The 16,951-nt window shown below is 36.7% G+C and overlaps 1 protein-coding gene across 10 annotated transcripts in view; it reads left to right on the top strand.

The window, feature by feature from the left end:
• Nucleotides 1-15,989: 15,989 nt before the first annotated feature.
• The window catches only part of ptprt (protein tyrosine phosphatase receptor type T), a 238,621-nt gene continuing 237,659 nt past the window's right edge, over nt 15,990-16,951 (top strand). For all 10 annotated transcript variants that reach the window (XM_084425071.1, XM_084425070.1, XM_084425064.1 and 7 more), the window contains exon 1: nt 15,990-16,299. In XM_084425071.1, coding sequence (XP_084281197.1) covers nt 16,220-16,299 — 80 coding nt within the window. In that variant the 5' untranslated portion in view covers nt 15,990-16,219. The remainder of the gene's footprint in view (nt 16,300-16,951) is intronic.

Genomic DNA, 16,951 nt, shown 5'->3' with positions numbered 1-16,951 from the left:
TCTACTCTTCAACCAGACCACCTAGAGACTTCGGGTTTTCGGCATTATGTTAAGGAAGGTCTAATCTCGGGAACGCACAAAAAAAATCCAGGAAAAGATTTTGGATTTCCTGGAAATTCCAGAAAAAATTAAGTTTTTTGCAAATTTCTCGGCAACCATAATAGCTATCGAGTTGAAACAAATTGCAATCGATAGCTTCTAAAATTTACAATAATATTAGAAAAAAAAGAATTGATCAAAAATATTTCCTTTATGCTTCAAAAATTCATTAAAACTTTATATGAAGGGAAATAAGAAAAATATTGCCTTTTCACCTATAAAACTATTGTTCCACAGAAATACGTAAGGAAGGTATTCACAAGAGTCATGAGCACAATTAATTCCACTGAATTACGGCAAGAAATCAATGAAGGTATCGATCAAGATTTGGAGAAGGAGCAAGAATATATGAGAAAACGACAAGAGGTTGTTGCAAAATAAATGGAAGAACGTTCAGCAAAGCGACAAAAGATGGCGACATCCACACCAACGGCTTCCTCATCAGGCGTATCTGATTTCTACGATGACTCGTGGCTTTCAGAGGATGTTTTGGCAAATATCTCGAAAGCAGAAGAAGAGTTTACAAAGTCACAAGCCAATAGTCAAGCAGAAAAGAAGGAAGAATCTGAAGAGGACAAAGCAGAAAAGGAAGCTGATACAGAGAAAATCGAGGATATTGAGTGAACACAAGATGTAAAAAATAATGAGCTAATAAAAAAAATGATGTTCAACTAGTCAAGTGATTGTGCCTTTTTTATTATCCATTGCTGATTTGATTTCAGAAAGTTCATTTGAATTTCAAGAGAAAGTTATATTCTCGAGCAACTTATTTTCTCTTTCATTTACTATCTCTTAGTGTTGTGATCCCATGACGTGAGAAAATTGCGCTAAAACACTCACTGAGTTTTTATTACTTGTTTCAGTTGTCTGGTATATGTTTGTAGCTCAGGCCAAACACTTGTGTCAGGTTTGTTATAATTTTCAGCATTCTTGATGGATTCTCTGGGTAAGTGTGAACTTTTTTCTGCTCATGGTTCAATGAGCAATTTTGGATTGTTATTAGGATTTACATATTTGATCGGGCTATCTATCTATCTATCTATCTATCTATCTATCTATCTATCTATCTATCTATCTATCTATCTATCTATCTATCTATCGATAGACACAATCAATCACAAAATGCAGTCAATCTGTTCTCCATCCATCCATCCATCCATCATTTGATCTTACCAATGGCAAGTCATTCATTCGGTTCACCAAGTGGTCATGATAAGTTTGAGATCAGATGTCTCCAGCGGTGAATGATTGTGTCATCAGAAGTTGTGTAGTGGTAGTACTGTGATGTAATATTTCAGTCACTGATAAATCTCTGACATTACAACTTTTGGTGGACTTTTTAGTGTTACCTTCCTTGCCTTGTGTTTTTCCTGTCACCAACTAAATATTATGGATAATGTATCAGGTGCCTAAAACAAGTTATTTTATAGCACTATATTGCACAACCTAAAAATATACGATATTCTGAGCATCATATTTCTTACCATTAACATTATTCAAAAAATATTGAAGATCAATATAGTCAGCTTTTAGCCCTTAAATTAGTTGGGATTGGGAAAGACTATTCTAACTTATGAGTGTAATAAAGAAAATAGGAAAACAAATGAAACGGTGTTATTGATCTTGCATTTTGCAAAGACACTATCAAATGAACATTAGGACACCCTCTAAAAGGCTGAATCGTATTGGTCTGGCATTTTCATTGCAGTGAATTTGTACCCAGGAGAGCAGCTCAAAAAACATAAACAACGTTTGTGCGTACACAAACATTTTAAGGGAAATCTGTGCAAAGTTTTATGCATGAATTCCCAGGTTTGATAGTATCTCTCTCATATGCGCCTCTAGCCAGGACTGTCTGCAAATGTACTGCACCTTATGATGAAAAGAAGCTTCATTTTGGTTCAAATGAGATGTGCATTCCGTTGACAGAGATTTATATCCTGTCTGGAGGAGGAGGAAGGCTTTTTCTTGTTTGTCAGTGTATTTAGTTTTAGCTGACTGAGCAATTCCCTACATGTCAAAACTATACCGCAGAGTCTGTACAGCAATGAGCTTCTTCAAGTTCCCTGATGAAGTGAAGGTATCAGAGAGAGGAAGGATAGTAACAGGTAAATAATCAAAGCTTAACCATATAGGCACACATGCATAAACAGTTGGAGTGTAGTCAAATGCAAGATTATAGATTATAAATTAAGTCACGATTAATTCCATTGCATTCTTCCTGATAATGTGACTCAATTTTGTAATATTTGCATATATAAATAAAAATGTCTAAAATATACCCCCGGTTTCACAGACCAGGCTTAAGCTAGTCCCAGACTAAAATGCATGTTTGAGCTGAAAGCAACTTGCACTGATATATCTTAAAATATGTCAGTGCCATTGTTTTGTCTGAAGATTCACACCAGTAATGCTTTTTTTCTAAGGCACATTTATAAAAGCTACTTAAATGCCCTAAGAACTAAGACCTAATCCTGGCTTAATCTATGCCCTGTCTATGAAACCTGGCCATACACACACACACACACACACACACACACACACACACACACACACATAAATGTTCACAGATTTCTCATTACAGTTTTTCTGAATTGCTAAAACACATTTCTTGAAACTATCACTCACTTTCTCAAAACCTTAAACACAAAACCAAATTTTCGCACCACATTCAGAGAACAAACGATTGCCTCAAAACCCTTTTATCTGTGCTCAAAATCAAACAATGCTTTCAGATCTTACACACAGCGAGTCAATATTATAAACACTACAGATCATTCATTAGACACTACATAAAAAAATGGAGAACACAGAATCCAAAGCATGCAGTTACAGAAAAAAAGTATATTGTAACAAAGTAAACAAAATTTGCAATTACGTAAAAAAGTATAGTAATGACAACTTACATTAGTAAGGTGAATAAATTGTATACTGTATGCACTGCAAGTATAGTGAATATTGTATAGTATTGAATGTCTGTATTCAGCACTGTGAAAATACAGTGACCCAACTGCAAAAGCCAAAAAGGTTACAGTAAAAAACTCTAAATGAAAAGCATGGTACAGTACACTCAGAAGAGTTGTGCAACTGCAAAATCAAGGTCAGTGAGAGAGATTGTACATGTATTCTGCTTCAGCATCACGTCTTCATGTTGAGTCTGGCGGAGGAGTTTGTCCACATCACACACACTGTCGTCTCTGCAGGCAAAGAGAAAAACCCTAAAGCCAGATCCAGCCTTGACAGCGTTCTCCACACCTGCTCTTCCTCGTCCTCGTCCTCTTCCTCCTTGTTCACCACCTCTTACACGCACTCTTCCTCCTCTCTCTCTTATATCGTTTCAATCCATATAGGTATCAACATTCAGTGCAACATTTTGAGTCAATTTTGGCACTCTAAACTGACTTGTATTATGTACAGTTGGTTTGGTCATAACATTAGAAATAAGTGTGAACAATTTTGAGTCAATTTTGTGTAAATGATGACAAGAGTGTTGTAGTTGTGCTGAACTTTTGCCTGTCTGTGTTTAGAGTTTTGCAAAAACATTGCATGAGATAGTGTTTTAACTACCTTAACTTGTTTAATGCTTTACAGAAAGAGTGATTTATTCGACAAATTGGTTTAGGCTATTGAGAATTTGGTTCAGAGAATGGGATTTAGTGTTTTAGCAATTCAGAAAAACTGTGATTAAAAACGTTCAATATCCAATATAAAATAAAGACTATTATGAAATGACAAAAGAAGAAAAAAAAAGGGTGAATTCCGGTTAATTGGGACACTTTTTGCCATTGAGATGACTGGGAGCTATACATATATACATTAATGAGCCAAAATAGTATGACCAGTCACTGTTGAAGCGAATATCGTTGATCCTAACAAGGCCACGTATTCCGGTCTGGGCAGATTAGATGGTAAGCAAACAATCAGTTCTTGTAATCAACGTGTTGGATGCAGGAGAAACTGGCAGAAGTAAAGATCTGAGCAACTTTGACAAGGGCCACATTGTTATGTCAAGGCGACTAGGTCAGAGTATCTCTGAAACGCCAAGGCTTCTGGGTTGCTCCCAGTCTGCAGTGGTGTGAATTTACCAACAGTGGTCCGAGGAGGGACAAACCACAAACCAGCGTCACTGCGTCAGGGTTATGGGCGCCCAAGGTTCACTGACACACAAGGGCAATGAAGGCTATCCTGTCTAGTCCAAGCCAACAGAAGGTGTTGAGTGTGGCACAACTCACACAAAATTGGTCTTTGTCAGGACTTGAAGGACCTCCTGCTAACGTCTTGGTGCCAGAAACTACAGGACACCTTCAGGGGTCTGGAAGAGTCCATGCTTTCCTACTCCGACGCATCAGAGCTGTATGATAGTTAAATCATAAATAAATTCAATTTGTGATTTTATTTTAGAAAGTATTCTCACTTTACAGCATTTTAACACAAGTGCCAGTACTTTTCACATATTAACGTGCCTAAGACTTTTGCACAGTACTGTATATAAAAAAGTAAATATTTTTCATTATTCAACATTACTAATACTGATGCCAATGATATTATGGTGGTTGAGCCATTTTTTTTTTTTCACTTTTAAAGTGGGACATAACCAAACTGAGAAGGTAGAAGCACTGATTTAATAGACATAGCAACGTACAAAGTATTTACCGAACTAGAACCGGAACACAAAATGAGCCATAAGAAATTTGAACCGACACACTGCTAAAATATAAACACAATGAGCAGAGGCAGACTCATGGCGAGATGGGACAAAAAGCATTAGCATATGTTAGTTGGAAGCAGCAGTGAGTGACGTCCCGCTCCCGCTCCACAGACTGCCTTCTGGCCACAGACGGCCTATCCTCCCTGCTGCTCCTGAGGCTTTTGTGTTCGGCTGTGATCCGTGGATCCCAGATAATGTTCTGTTTGCTCGTTCTTGGCTTTAACATGCCCAGTTGTCTCTGTACCGCCAGGGGGTAGCAAGCGGGATGAATAGAGAGCAAGCCCATGTTAAGGTTCTTCTCCTGGGGACTGGCATTGGCAGAAATCATGTGGAGCGACAGACGCACCGCTATGAACACTAGAATGGTGAGAGCTAGTTTGTTCTCACTGTTTAAAATGTTGTAAAGTGTCTCTTTGTATACTTGGGCTGTTAAAATAATAGTAAATTAGCATTTGAGATTAATTTAATACGTGTAATTTATTTTAGGGCTTTTCAAACTGACCCCATGGAAAACTTTGGAGGAAAAACAGGGTTACACTTCATTGTTGCAGTGTAATTATATATTTAAGTACTAATATTAAGCAACTACATGTACTTACTATAGGGGATTAGGATTTGGTTGAGGGTTAGTTGCATGTAATTATGCATAATTTACTGTTGTTACCATGGTAAGTATACATGTAACATGAAACAAGGACACTGTAAAATAAAGCGTTACCAAAAACAGTGTATAAATAATTAAAATAAGATTAAACGTACTATTTTTTTTTTAAATAAACGTTTAAAATAAAGTTTATTTATTTAAATAAATACATTTGATTAAAAAATAATAAATAAAAATGTATTGATTAAAATAAATCTGCGATTTAAAATAAACACGTTTTAAAATAAATAAATAGAATAAAAAAAAATATTTTTAATTAAATAAATAATACATCTAAAAATACAGTATAGTGAGTAGGCAAAAATGTAATGCAACACAATGGAAACTAAATATTTTAAAAATAATATTTTACACATTTAAAATATAATTTTTTTACAGTGGGGTCTTTATACATAAAAATATATATAGCTGCCTTTTAAATTTTAGGATGGGAGTTTCTCAGACGAGGAGGATCATATTTGAGAGTCTGTGGCATCTAAAAGATCGAAACCCCTTTAAATGATTTGATACATTTAATGCTTATACCTAATTTGACTTTAAAATGGCTGTTCTGTGTGATTGACTGGTCATAATAAGAGGACCAGCGCATGTGTTTGTGTTTAAAACAGTGCTGTAGGCTTGTTTATCGCCTAAAGACTTACGCTTATCAGTTAATGATGGAGGAAAGCCTTTTTAAATGCAAATTTAAAAGTTTTGGCTCAAACGTGTATGATGCAATTTAGCCTTGTGGATGAGTTTCCGACCATTGATCAACCCCCCTTAAAATGCATTATGCATTTTATCCAAAACGACGTGCATTGCATTCAAAGCACATATTTCTTTTTCCAAGTTCATGCATTCCCTGCATGGGAACTGAACCCATGATCCCTGTGTTGCAAGCGCCGAGCTCTACCGTCCGAGCTGCAGGAATGCACAATAAGAGTAGGAACGCATAAAGTAAACCAAGACCATTTGGATTTCACGTAAACCCAAAGGCACTGCATTTTGAAAGAAAAACTTCAGCTAATTCTACACATTACTCCCAATTAATTATTTAAATCTATTGACAGCCCTAATCTTTATCTAAAGCTCTTCCTAGCCAGTGCCAGCGTTTTGTCATTTGTCATTATCCGTCCTTTATGATAACTTGACCTGCCTGGATGTTGACGAACTGCGAAGTCTTCTAAGCCGCAACAGCACAGCTCAGATGGGATAATCTGCTAATCCATTATCTGCTTAGCCAGGGAGGTGACTGGCCATGTGTGTGTCATTGGCCCTTATTTAATGATGAAGACACTTTTCACTGGGAGCGAGGACTAAGAGGGGGATTTTCAAGGCCAGGTTTCTGTCAGCTCCGAAAACCCTGCAGTGTCTTTTCTACTGGACTATCCTTGCCTGACCTCTCGACGTGGGTTGCCGTTTACGTGCCCTATTATTGACGAAGAAAACCTTGTAAATCCTCTTTGTGATTGCTTTCGTGGAAAAACATGCTTCTCAACTACAAAATGTTGCGTCTCGCTATTCGCATTTCATCTCCAAATCCATCTCTCCACAGATTCACGGCAAAAACACTCTGAGCCAAAACCATTCTTAGAGGCCTAACTGTCAAACTAGGAGTTTTTATGTTCCTTCAGGAGGGATTTTATATCTTTTCTCAAGCCTTCCCTCGTCTTTCTTTCAGTCACACTGTTTGACGTCTCTCTTCCGTAGGCAACTGATAGCTGATGTCTCTCGTTGCGCAGAAGTCATAGGGAGAGGTGTGAGCGGGTGTTTCTCAGTGAGGAGATTAGTATTAGCATTGGATTAGCAGAGGGTGCTGCCTTCGCAAGCTTCTTGTGTGTATCCTCGAAATGTAGCGTCAGACTGTGTTGTGTGCAAAGCGAAAAACATTGAGACGTGTATATACACACATATGTTAATGCAGTTGAGTTGAGCTACTTCCTCATATAGGTAAAGATCACGTTAGCCTTTAGTGGCTTACTTTGACTAGCTGTCCGTAACTGAAGCGAGAACTGTAACTGTCTCAAGCCCACTACTAATTCCTAAAACCTACTGACTATTTATTGTATATATTACATATTACTCTAGGTGCATTTCATAAAATATTTTAGTGAATAAAAGCAAAACATAAAATAAAATAATGTTTGCATTGAAAATTGACATTGTGCTTTGAATATAACATTGATAATAATAAGAGTATCAAATTAGCATATTAGAATGATTTCTGAAGGATCATGTGACACTGAAGACTGCAGTAATGATGCTGAAAATGAAGCTTTGCATCACTGGAATAAATATGTTTTAATCCATCTACTTCAACTTAACAACTTGTGTTATGTTCATGATAATATTTCACACTATTACTGTTTTCATTGTATTTTGATCAAATAAATGCATCCTTGGTGAGGAAAAGAGACCTTTTGAATGGTAGTAGCCTATATGAAAAATCGAATATTTATATGATAAATGTCACAAATTATGTTTGATTGATTATGATTAACAAACTGCACAATTTAGATCCTGACTTCAGATCTAAAATTAATTTCTATTCTACCGGTGCAATAAAAATATTAAGAAATGGTTGTCTCTGTGTAACTGTGTGTGTGTGTGTGTGTGGTATACCGCTGTGCTATGATGATTTAATAACAGCCCAGAGATGATTTCACTAGCACAGATCAATGTTGAGCGGCCAGAGAAAGAAAATTATTACTCTGCACTCCCAATACCTTTTACTAGAGAAGCCTCTCATAGCATCCCATTGCACCACTTTTATAAAACTGATGTGGAGGGGTGGAAAATCATATAAAAATGCTATTTATTTTTCATCTCCTCTTATATTACACTTGTGCACTTCTCTCCCCTCGTCTCCCCGAAGGTTTCGAGGTATTGTTTAGGATGGAATGCAGACAAATGCTGTGTTTTCTGTGCGCGTAGGCTATGGCGCACCGTCTAGCACTCTAAGAGAGATGAATGAAAACCATATATGTGTTTTGACATGCCATTATAAATTCGGAACCTGGTTGTGTAGTGGTAAAATACAGACTGACTGTACCTTCCATTTTTTAATATAATGCATCGGTTCCATTTTAATGGAAGAGAAAGAATGCTTATTTTATATACATATACCAAAACATAGTTTAGTCCACTTTTATAAGTACACTAGCATGCAGATGAGCTCAAAGTAACAGACATCGACCAAAATATAATGCAGTCAAGGAAAGATTTGACATCTCAAAGCTGTCTTTGTGACATGGACAATGTGAGATTTAACACTCCATTCAGAATGCAAATTAACTATCAGGTCCTTTGTTATGAGGCTTGACGTCCAAAGCCTTATTGCCAATTTAATAGTTTGTCCTAGTATATTCTCCATGAGTATGAGTAGGTGGGTATTGTATTTGTATGAAATTCCAGAAAATTGTATTCATGCAAGTTATAATAGTTGACAGGCAATCATTTTTAATTCATGTTCACAGCACTGGTATCATCTGGCAAATATTTACCTGAAATTACACAAGTTCACAAACTTGAGCGCATATACACACAGAGACTCAAGATGGCAAACATCCTGTTCACTGCTTCCACTGCACAGATGAATATTTTGAAATATGCTTGAACACATGAATTATTCATATAGTTAAAATCTTAATTCCCACGGCAGTGACTGCTGAAATCCAGACTGGCGTACAAAGAAGTTGTGAGGCTGCGTTAAAACACGGAAATGACTATTACTTTTATTCCTCCACTTTTTCTTGTTCTAAATACCTTTTGTAACTATTTTTTGTTGTTGTTGTTGGTAGATGGTTATAATCTTTATGGAATAGTTAAAGGCTGTCTGTGTATTATTATTATTTATTTTTTTTATTTTTTTTCAAGTTCTTTCTCTCATCCCTTTTGGTGTGTCTAACATAAATCACCTTATAAATCATGTGAATATAGTTCTATAGATAGCTCACCCAAAAATGTAAATTCTATCTTCATTATTCTGTGGAACACGGAAGAAGATATTAATGTAATTTATTTATTTATTTTGTCAATGCAATGAAAGTCAATGGAGTCCAATGTTTGGACACCAGTTCTTTTGTGTTCCTCAGAAGAAAAAGTCATGCAGGGTTGAAACAAATGGAGGGTGAGTAATAATGACAGAATCTTCTTTATTAAGTAACCTATCCCTTTAATATTTTTATTTTTCAATTCCTTTGCCTTGATATAGCCTATCTCCTTTAATTTATCAATTTTCTTTGTAAAATTGAAATCTAATCTTGGCCTTTTGGGAAGTGTTTACCAAATTATCCATAATTGGCCATTTTCAGCCACTGTGTGATTAAATCAAAAATATATTAACTGTCATGTGCACTTACTAAGAATATGATTGTGCATGCTAGTTCTGTGTTTTCAGACTCTTTTCAGCCCAGTCCTCGTCCATGCCCTTTGGTGCTTTCCAAATGATAGCCTCTTAATGTGCTCAGCACATGAGATTATGACTATTGATCATGCAATCATTAAATTATGTCCAAGGTAGTGCATCAACATTGATCCATGCAGTTCTTTAGATGAGTAATGGGCTTCCATATTCGCTCAAGTTTCACTCTACACTTCCCTTCTCCATCACTTACCTTCTCCTAAACACTTTGAACTAACAACGAGGTCTCCAGGTCATCATCTGCATCCTTGAGATGCGGTCGTGACATCAGAAGAGTTCAGAGGAAAATCGCTTCATTTCCACAAGAGGTCTTTGTCCCTCCCGGGAGCGCGCGCTTCTGGCAAACAGCGGGGAGTCCCGAGTCTCTCAAGCACACATGCGTTGGTATTAAAAGGCCAGTGGTGAGGTTCTTCTCCAGCGCTGAGGTGAAGCTGATATTACACACATTAGTCATCTCATTAAGCGGCTCCACGGGGAGAGACAGTTTTAATTGAAAGAGAAGTCATGGGAGGGAGCATTGCGTCCATGTGAAGTCACGCAGCGGTATCTGCCCTGCACGGAACAACTACGCCGACGCAAGGCAAACAACTGAAACAAGATGAAGTTTCCGAAGTTTCACAGCTGTGTAATCGATTAAAGTCAGTGACCGGTGATACAGAGCTTCATTACACAAAAGTTGGTTTGATTAAACTTCACTCGCAATTACGACTGTTTGTGTAGGCCTTGTTTAGCTTGACGCCAGCGGAGTTAGTTAATTGAATTGGAAGTTGTAGCTCGGTCATGATTGGATCTAGAGTTCTTTCTGCTTTGTCAAACAGTTTACAAACCCTTAAAATCTATTGTATGCTCATTGACTCAAGAATATTAGGCTACTAAAACAAGCAGCTCTTTGTCATAAAATGAGTAGTTGAATAAGTAGTTAAATGAATAGTTTATTTAAAAAATATATACTAAAATTATAACACCATCATTTACTCACACCTTCATGTCGTTCCAAACGTCTATGACTTTCTTTTATCTTTGGGAGAAGGATAATGACCGAATTAAAATTTTTGGCTGAACTTTCAATTTAACCTGAGTGAAAAATGCGTCGCTCAAAAGTAAAACAACATCGGACAAGATTAAAACCAAAATCTGTAAAGTTTTATGTCATTTATGTAAGAATAATAAAAAAAAGATTTCTTGCACAAAAAATGAATTTTTAATCAGATTTGGGACATAAAAGTGTGCATAATTGAAGAATCACCTTAACATTGTGTCAAATTATTGTAAAGTTAATCTTCATTCACAATTTCAACTTGTTTACCTTGATACCAGCAGAGTTATTTAATTAAATTGGAAGTTGAAGGTTGGTTATGATAAGTTTTTTTCCACTATATATCAAACAGTTTCTTTGTATGCTCACTGACTCCAAAAATGAAAATACTGTCTTTTACTCACCCTCAATTCATTCCAAACTTGTATGACTTACAAGTCCTACAGCTTTGGAACAACATGAGGGTGAGTAAATAATGAACATTTTTGGTGGAGCTATCCCTTTAAACAGAGGGAAAATTTAATACATTGTCAGTGTTCCTGTGATTATGATAGGAGGCATTTGAAGGTCCCAATGAGCGATTTGTTAGTTTCACATCACAGCCATAATATCCCAATAAACCAACCTCCAATCTAACACTGGTTTCCAATAACTTCCTGGGTGCTGGAGTACCTGATCTGGCTGATCACAATTATCTGTTGTGCACAGTGTATTTAATGAAGGACAGAAAGTGTTAGGAGGTAGTGTGCGGGATGAATTAAAATGAACTTCTCGAGGAGTTTTGAAGGTCGTGGGGCCTATTTGCAATGGGAGAGAAAATGAATATTACCTAAGGAGTTTCAGTAAACAACAGCCTTTGTATTATAAAAATATGAATCAATATTTTAAAAAAAATCACAAAGATACAGGCATAAAGACTAGCCAATAAACTGTCAATGATGACGTTTTATAGGCTGATAAGCTTTGCATTTCAGTACACATCTGTGTATTATCTGAACTAATGGTTGTTTCTTCACCTAGCCACTCTTGGACTATTAGTTTAATTTGAATGTATACGTCATATAAAACTGTTGGTTGTGATGGAAATTATGCCATTGCTGAGGGATGTCACTATCGAGCATTAATTATTGATGGTCTATGGTTATTTTTGTCCTTACATTTTTAAAACTATTGAACGAGAGTAAAACAAAGATCTAAAATGCATTTGCTAGCAAAAGTTTTAATGTGTCCTTAAACAGAATGCTAAATGAAATCTGTTGTTTTTAATCATAAAAGTTCCCAAAAGAAACTCCCTAATATTGTGTAAAATACTGTAACTCTACTATAAAAAATTACATGAATCACTTGAAGAAGCATTTAACTATAACTTTTTATAATTTGCATTTGGAGGTTGTGGATTCCAGGCATATAGATGAATCAATAAGTTGAGAACTAATATTTATACATAATGCATGAATTTAACACCACACATCTTTCGTGTCTTCTAGTTTGCTATAGAGACATTTTGAATCCTTAATAGCCAGTCCATCTCTCTGGTGATTAGAAAGCTATTTTTAAACTCATAAAAATACAGTCTAGCTATTTCCCTACCACCATTTCATATGCTGCCCGAAGAAATATTGTTATAGTTCAAAACATTTTTTAGGGGCGCCTCTTAAATCATCGAACTCAACCCAGCAGGCTTTAAGCCACCCAATTGAACCTATTGACTAACCGAGGGATGTTCGCTGCATATTGGAGAAAACAAGTGAGGCTGGCACATTGCATGCATTTGATGGGGGACAATCAAGTTTATAACAGTTCTTTATGACCTTTCCAATGATTGGGATTATAGCTTGGTAAATGGTTGAAACATTTGAGCACAGAGTAGGCTACATATTACACACACACACAATTGGCCTATACCTTTAACCGTGGTAAAGATATTTGTAAGGCTGCCATGATTCCTCGAGTAAATTCAAGGGGGTAATCTTTCAGAAAAAAACTAAAGCTTCCCCGGGGGCCGCCATTGATTAGCAGACCATCACCTGCTGTTAGCATTCCATTGACTCCCATTCATTTTGGCGTCACTTTGACAGAGAATAACTTCACATCTGAGGCGCTTAAAGACTCCATTTGTCCATTATTTATTTCTAAAGAAACACGAAAATGCATAAAAGGCTTCATTACCTTGTATCTTACGTTATGGCCCTGTAGAAGCAGTTTTTGTAAAAATAGGCTAACGATTGCGTCATAACCACGCGACTCTCTGTCGTACAGTAGAGAAATGACCGTATGGACAGGAGGAGAAGCTCGCGGGCAATTGGGGGGACGTGGAGGCAAAGTGACTAAATAATTAATCAGAATACTTAGCAAAAGTTGCTCCTGCTCCTAGCTCATGGACACCTCCTACTCACACTCTCCGTCTCTGAGGTAATATGTTGCAATTTTATATATACATATATATGTATATATACACACATATTTTGTATGATTGACTCATCCATATCAATGCACTTGAAGTCGGCGTGAAATGGAAGTTGCTATCGTTTTTCTTCTCTATTGTGACTCTATTGTGACATGCAAGAAAGGGTGGGACTTGATTTTGTCCATGAGGAATTGATTGGATGGTTGTGGCTTGCTATTGGTGGATCTCATGTGATTGACAGGTTGTCCCGCCCTCATGCCAGTGAACACATCATCAGAGAAGAGATGAGATGTTGCTGCAAATGGGAGCAGAAATTATTTTGATTAAAGATTGAGACACATAGATTTAAAAAAATAAAACAATGATGTGCAATACACTGCAATATTGCATAAAAAAATAAAAAAATGTCCATTTTGATTTCATGATGACTTTACAGAACTGCTAATTCTGTGGTTATGGCCAAATGCCTTGAATTGGGTGTCAGTCAAAAGTATCTGGTTATTATATTTTATATGAAGCGTTATTACAGACATGTGCACAATAGTAGAGTTTATCATTGTATGTCATATAAGCTTGAAACAGGTCCACTTTATTTTACCCTTCTAAGCTTTTTTGAAAACAATATCACACTGAATATCACAATGTATCTGTGTGCATTCAGAGGAAGGGGGGGAAATCACACACCGGTGACTCTTGTCCTCTTATAGTAATTCTGATCTGAAGCCATTCTATTTAGCATGGACATAAGTTCTTGCTGTCTTGCCGAGTTATGAGATAGGGAGTGGCTGACTGGGGTCATGGTGGTGCACATTGATCTTAAAGTTATAAGGAAGTACATTCGAGATATGCTCTCTCATTTTGGACAGAAATGTAATATAATGTTTTCTAAATGCATGTTATTTATCTTATTTTGAACGATTCATGCATGAATGTGTTTTAATTTAAAAATATATCATAACTCGTGAAACAGACTTTTCTCTGGTGACGCATGCAAGACTTTTCTAATAATTTGGTCTGCCCCTTTCTCACAATTGAGTGCAAGCTTGCATTCAGTGCTGCCACCGTCCAATCAACAACTGAGGGACTGAACCAAGACCCCATACATTTTTATTTTATTTTCAATAATCCGTTTTACTCGGATGTACGTCACAATATGGAAGAACATCTGTTGCTACTTCCGTTTTATCACCACTTTAATAAGCACTAATAAGACATACCAAATACACAATGTGCCATAACCTGCATTGTTGATAGCTGTTCTGCTTTAATTCAGAGATGAATTTTGTTTAAAAAAAAGCCTTTATGCTACTGAAACCTATAGGATGAGATGATAATAGAAGATTGAGAGTGGAGTGAAGGTTCATGGACAAGTGTGGGCTGGTATGAAGAATGAAAGGGCACCTTTCTGTGTTAATGAGGCATTGATTTCCACATCACTAAATAATGAATTCATAAATTAGGCCTAACCATAAAACACTGTAACTGAAATCTGCCCACTCAGGGAGTTTATATCTTATAAATGAACCATGGAGTTGACCATGAGCATTTCTATACTAGATCTTGTGTTCTCTTGCACACACATGCACAACATATATCTCAAAATGGGGATTGTGTGCAGTCAATGGTTGTGTTGGATATGCTGTAAGCTATATATACATTGGCAACAAAAAAAAAAAACAATTGAACACAAATATCAAACAAGTTCCATCTGCAAATCAGTTATGCTCAGACTACCTGTACTTTCGTGTCTCAGATCTCCCTAGCCTTTTTATTCATCAAAGAATCCTGAGAAAAGTGTCTCAGGTTCCAAAAAAATATTAAGCAGCACAACTGTTTCCAACATTGATGATAACTGAGTATCAAATCAGCATATTAGAATGATTTCTGAAGGATCATGTGACACTGAAGACTGGAGTAATGATGCTGAAAATTCAGCTTTGTATCACAGAAATAGAAAACCATTATTTTAAATTGTACAAATATTTCACAAAATTATTATGTTTTTTGTTTTTTGTTTTTATCAAATAAATGCAGGCCTGATGAGCATAAGAGACTAAAAATACTAATGTTTCCAGAGTTTTGACTGGTACTGTATAGAGAGTGTGTGTGTGTGTGTGTATGTATGTATGTGTGTTTGTGTGTATGTGTGCGTGTGTGTACATATGTATGTATGTATGTATGTGTTTTTGTATGTATAAATGTATGTGTCTATGTGTGTATGTGTGTATGTGTGTGTATGTATACACATATAAAGTTTGGCCACAAGAAAGTCTCCATATACTTTTTAAATTCATGTTGAGCAATAATTATATATCCGTTATTTAGACAATGATATTTTTTTGTGTGTGTGTGTGTGTGTTATATATATAGCATTAAATGTGCTTCTGCTATCTTTGAAATTGATGCTACTTGGTTTGATATTTTATGTAATCCCACATTATTCATACAGTTGAAAGTGTGGCTTAAGTAAAATAATCCAAATACTTTCGGGGCCACTGTATATAACACCATGGAAAACAAAGAAACTAGAGTGTCCTAGAACCTCCCTCACTCATTGCTCAGAGGGTGTAGAATTACTTTTAGGCAGCGCGCAAGTGCGCACCGTAGCGTCTTCAGCGCGCGCTAGTGTGTAAACCATCATCTCACCAGTATTTCGTGTCAGAACGGGCTGGCAGGCAGGTCTAAGGACCTGGGGGATATATTGGAACCCTCTCCTCGTTCATTCGCACCCACTCTCCTCCCCAAACACCCTGTCGTAGCAGTACAGAAACCCAACAATCAGACAGCTGTCGACTGCCGGCTTGAGTCGCGCGCGCTACATCACCAATGCCGGGAAAGCGTCCGCGCAGTCAGCTCTCTCGCGCACGCACGGACAGCGAGTGTGTGAAGTAGTGACCGCAAGAATGGACCAAAGGAACTACTTCGCCGTTCTGCTGCTCGTTTTCCACGTTCAACTCACATTTGGAGAGTTCTTTCCAGGCAAGTTTGCATTCCGTTCTCTTTCTTTTGGCCACTTTGCGGAGGTTACGCGAGGTTTGAATGCCGTAACCCAAGACGGGATGAAACTTTAATAATTGTATCTTGTTTATTAATGACGGTGTTCTGACGGGAGATGTAACTTAATGTTACAACGTGAATATGAATTCTACCAGATTTGGTGTTTGCTTTATTTATCGTTTGTGACTTTTTATAGTCATATCAGACATGTTTTAAACGGAGCTGTATTGGTAGGCTATTACCTCAGTACTAGCGTGTGGACTCAAGTTTATTTGATTTTGTCTGGAAAGACGACCGTTATAAAACATTGTATTGCACTATTATATATCATATTGCATTATATTATATATAAAAATGCTGTTTTTTTTCACTATATGTTTGGGTCAAATATGGACAAACCCATCCGTTGGGTTAAAAAAAAATAATTAAAAACCCTAACCCTAAGCAAATATATATATATTCTGTCTGTATGATAGGCTACCTCAGACTGGGTGAAGAAAAGTTTACTCAGTCACTTCTCCTAATTTTAGCTATTTATAATTTGCGTTGGGGGTCATTTATAAAGTTTCTCATTTATCAGTGATCGGTTTAAGGGAATTTTTGAGCTCGGCGATGATATCTTAAAATAGTCTCGTATA

The sequence above is a fragment of the Rutilus rutilus genome (genome assembly GCF_951802725.1).
Source record: "Rutilus rutilus genome assembly, chromosome: 12".
Lineage (NCBI taxonomy): Eukaryota > Metazoa > Chordata > Actinopteri > Cypriniformes > Leuciscidae > Rutilus > Rutilus rutilus.
Note: the sequence above shows the minus strand (reverse complement) of the source record. Positions and strands in the feature narration are given on the sequence as shown.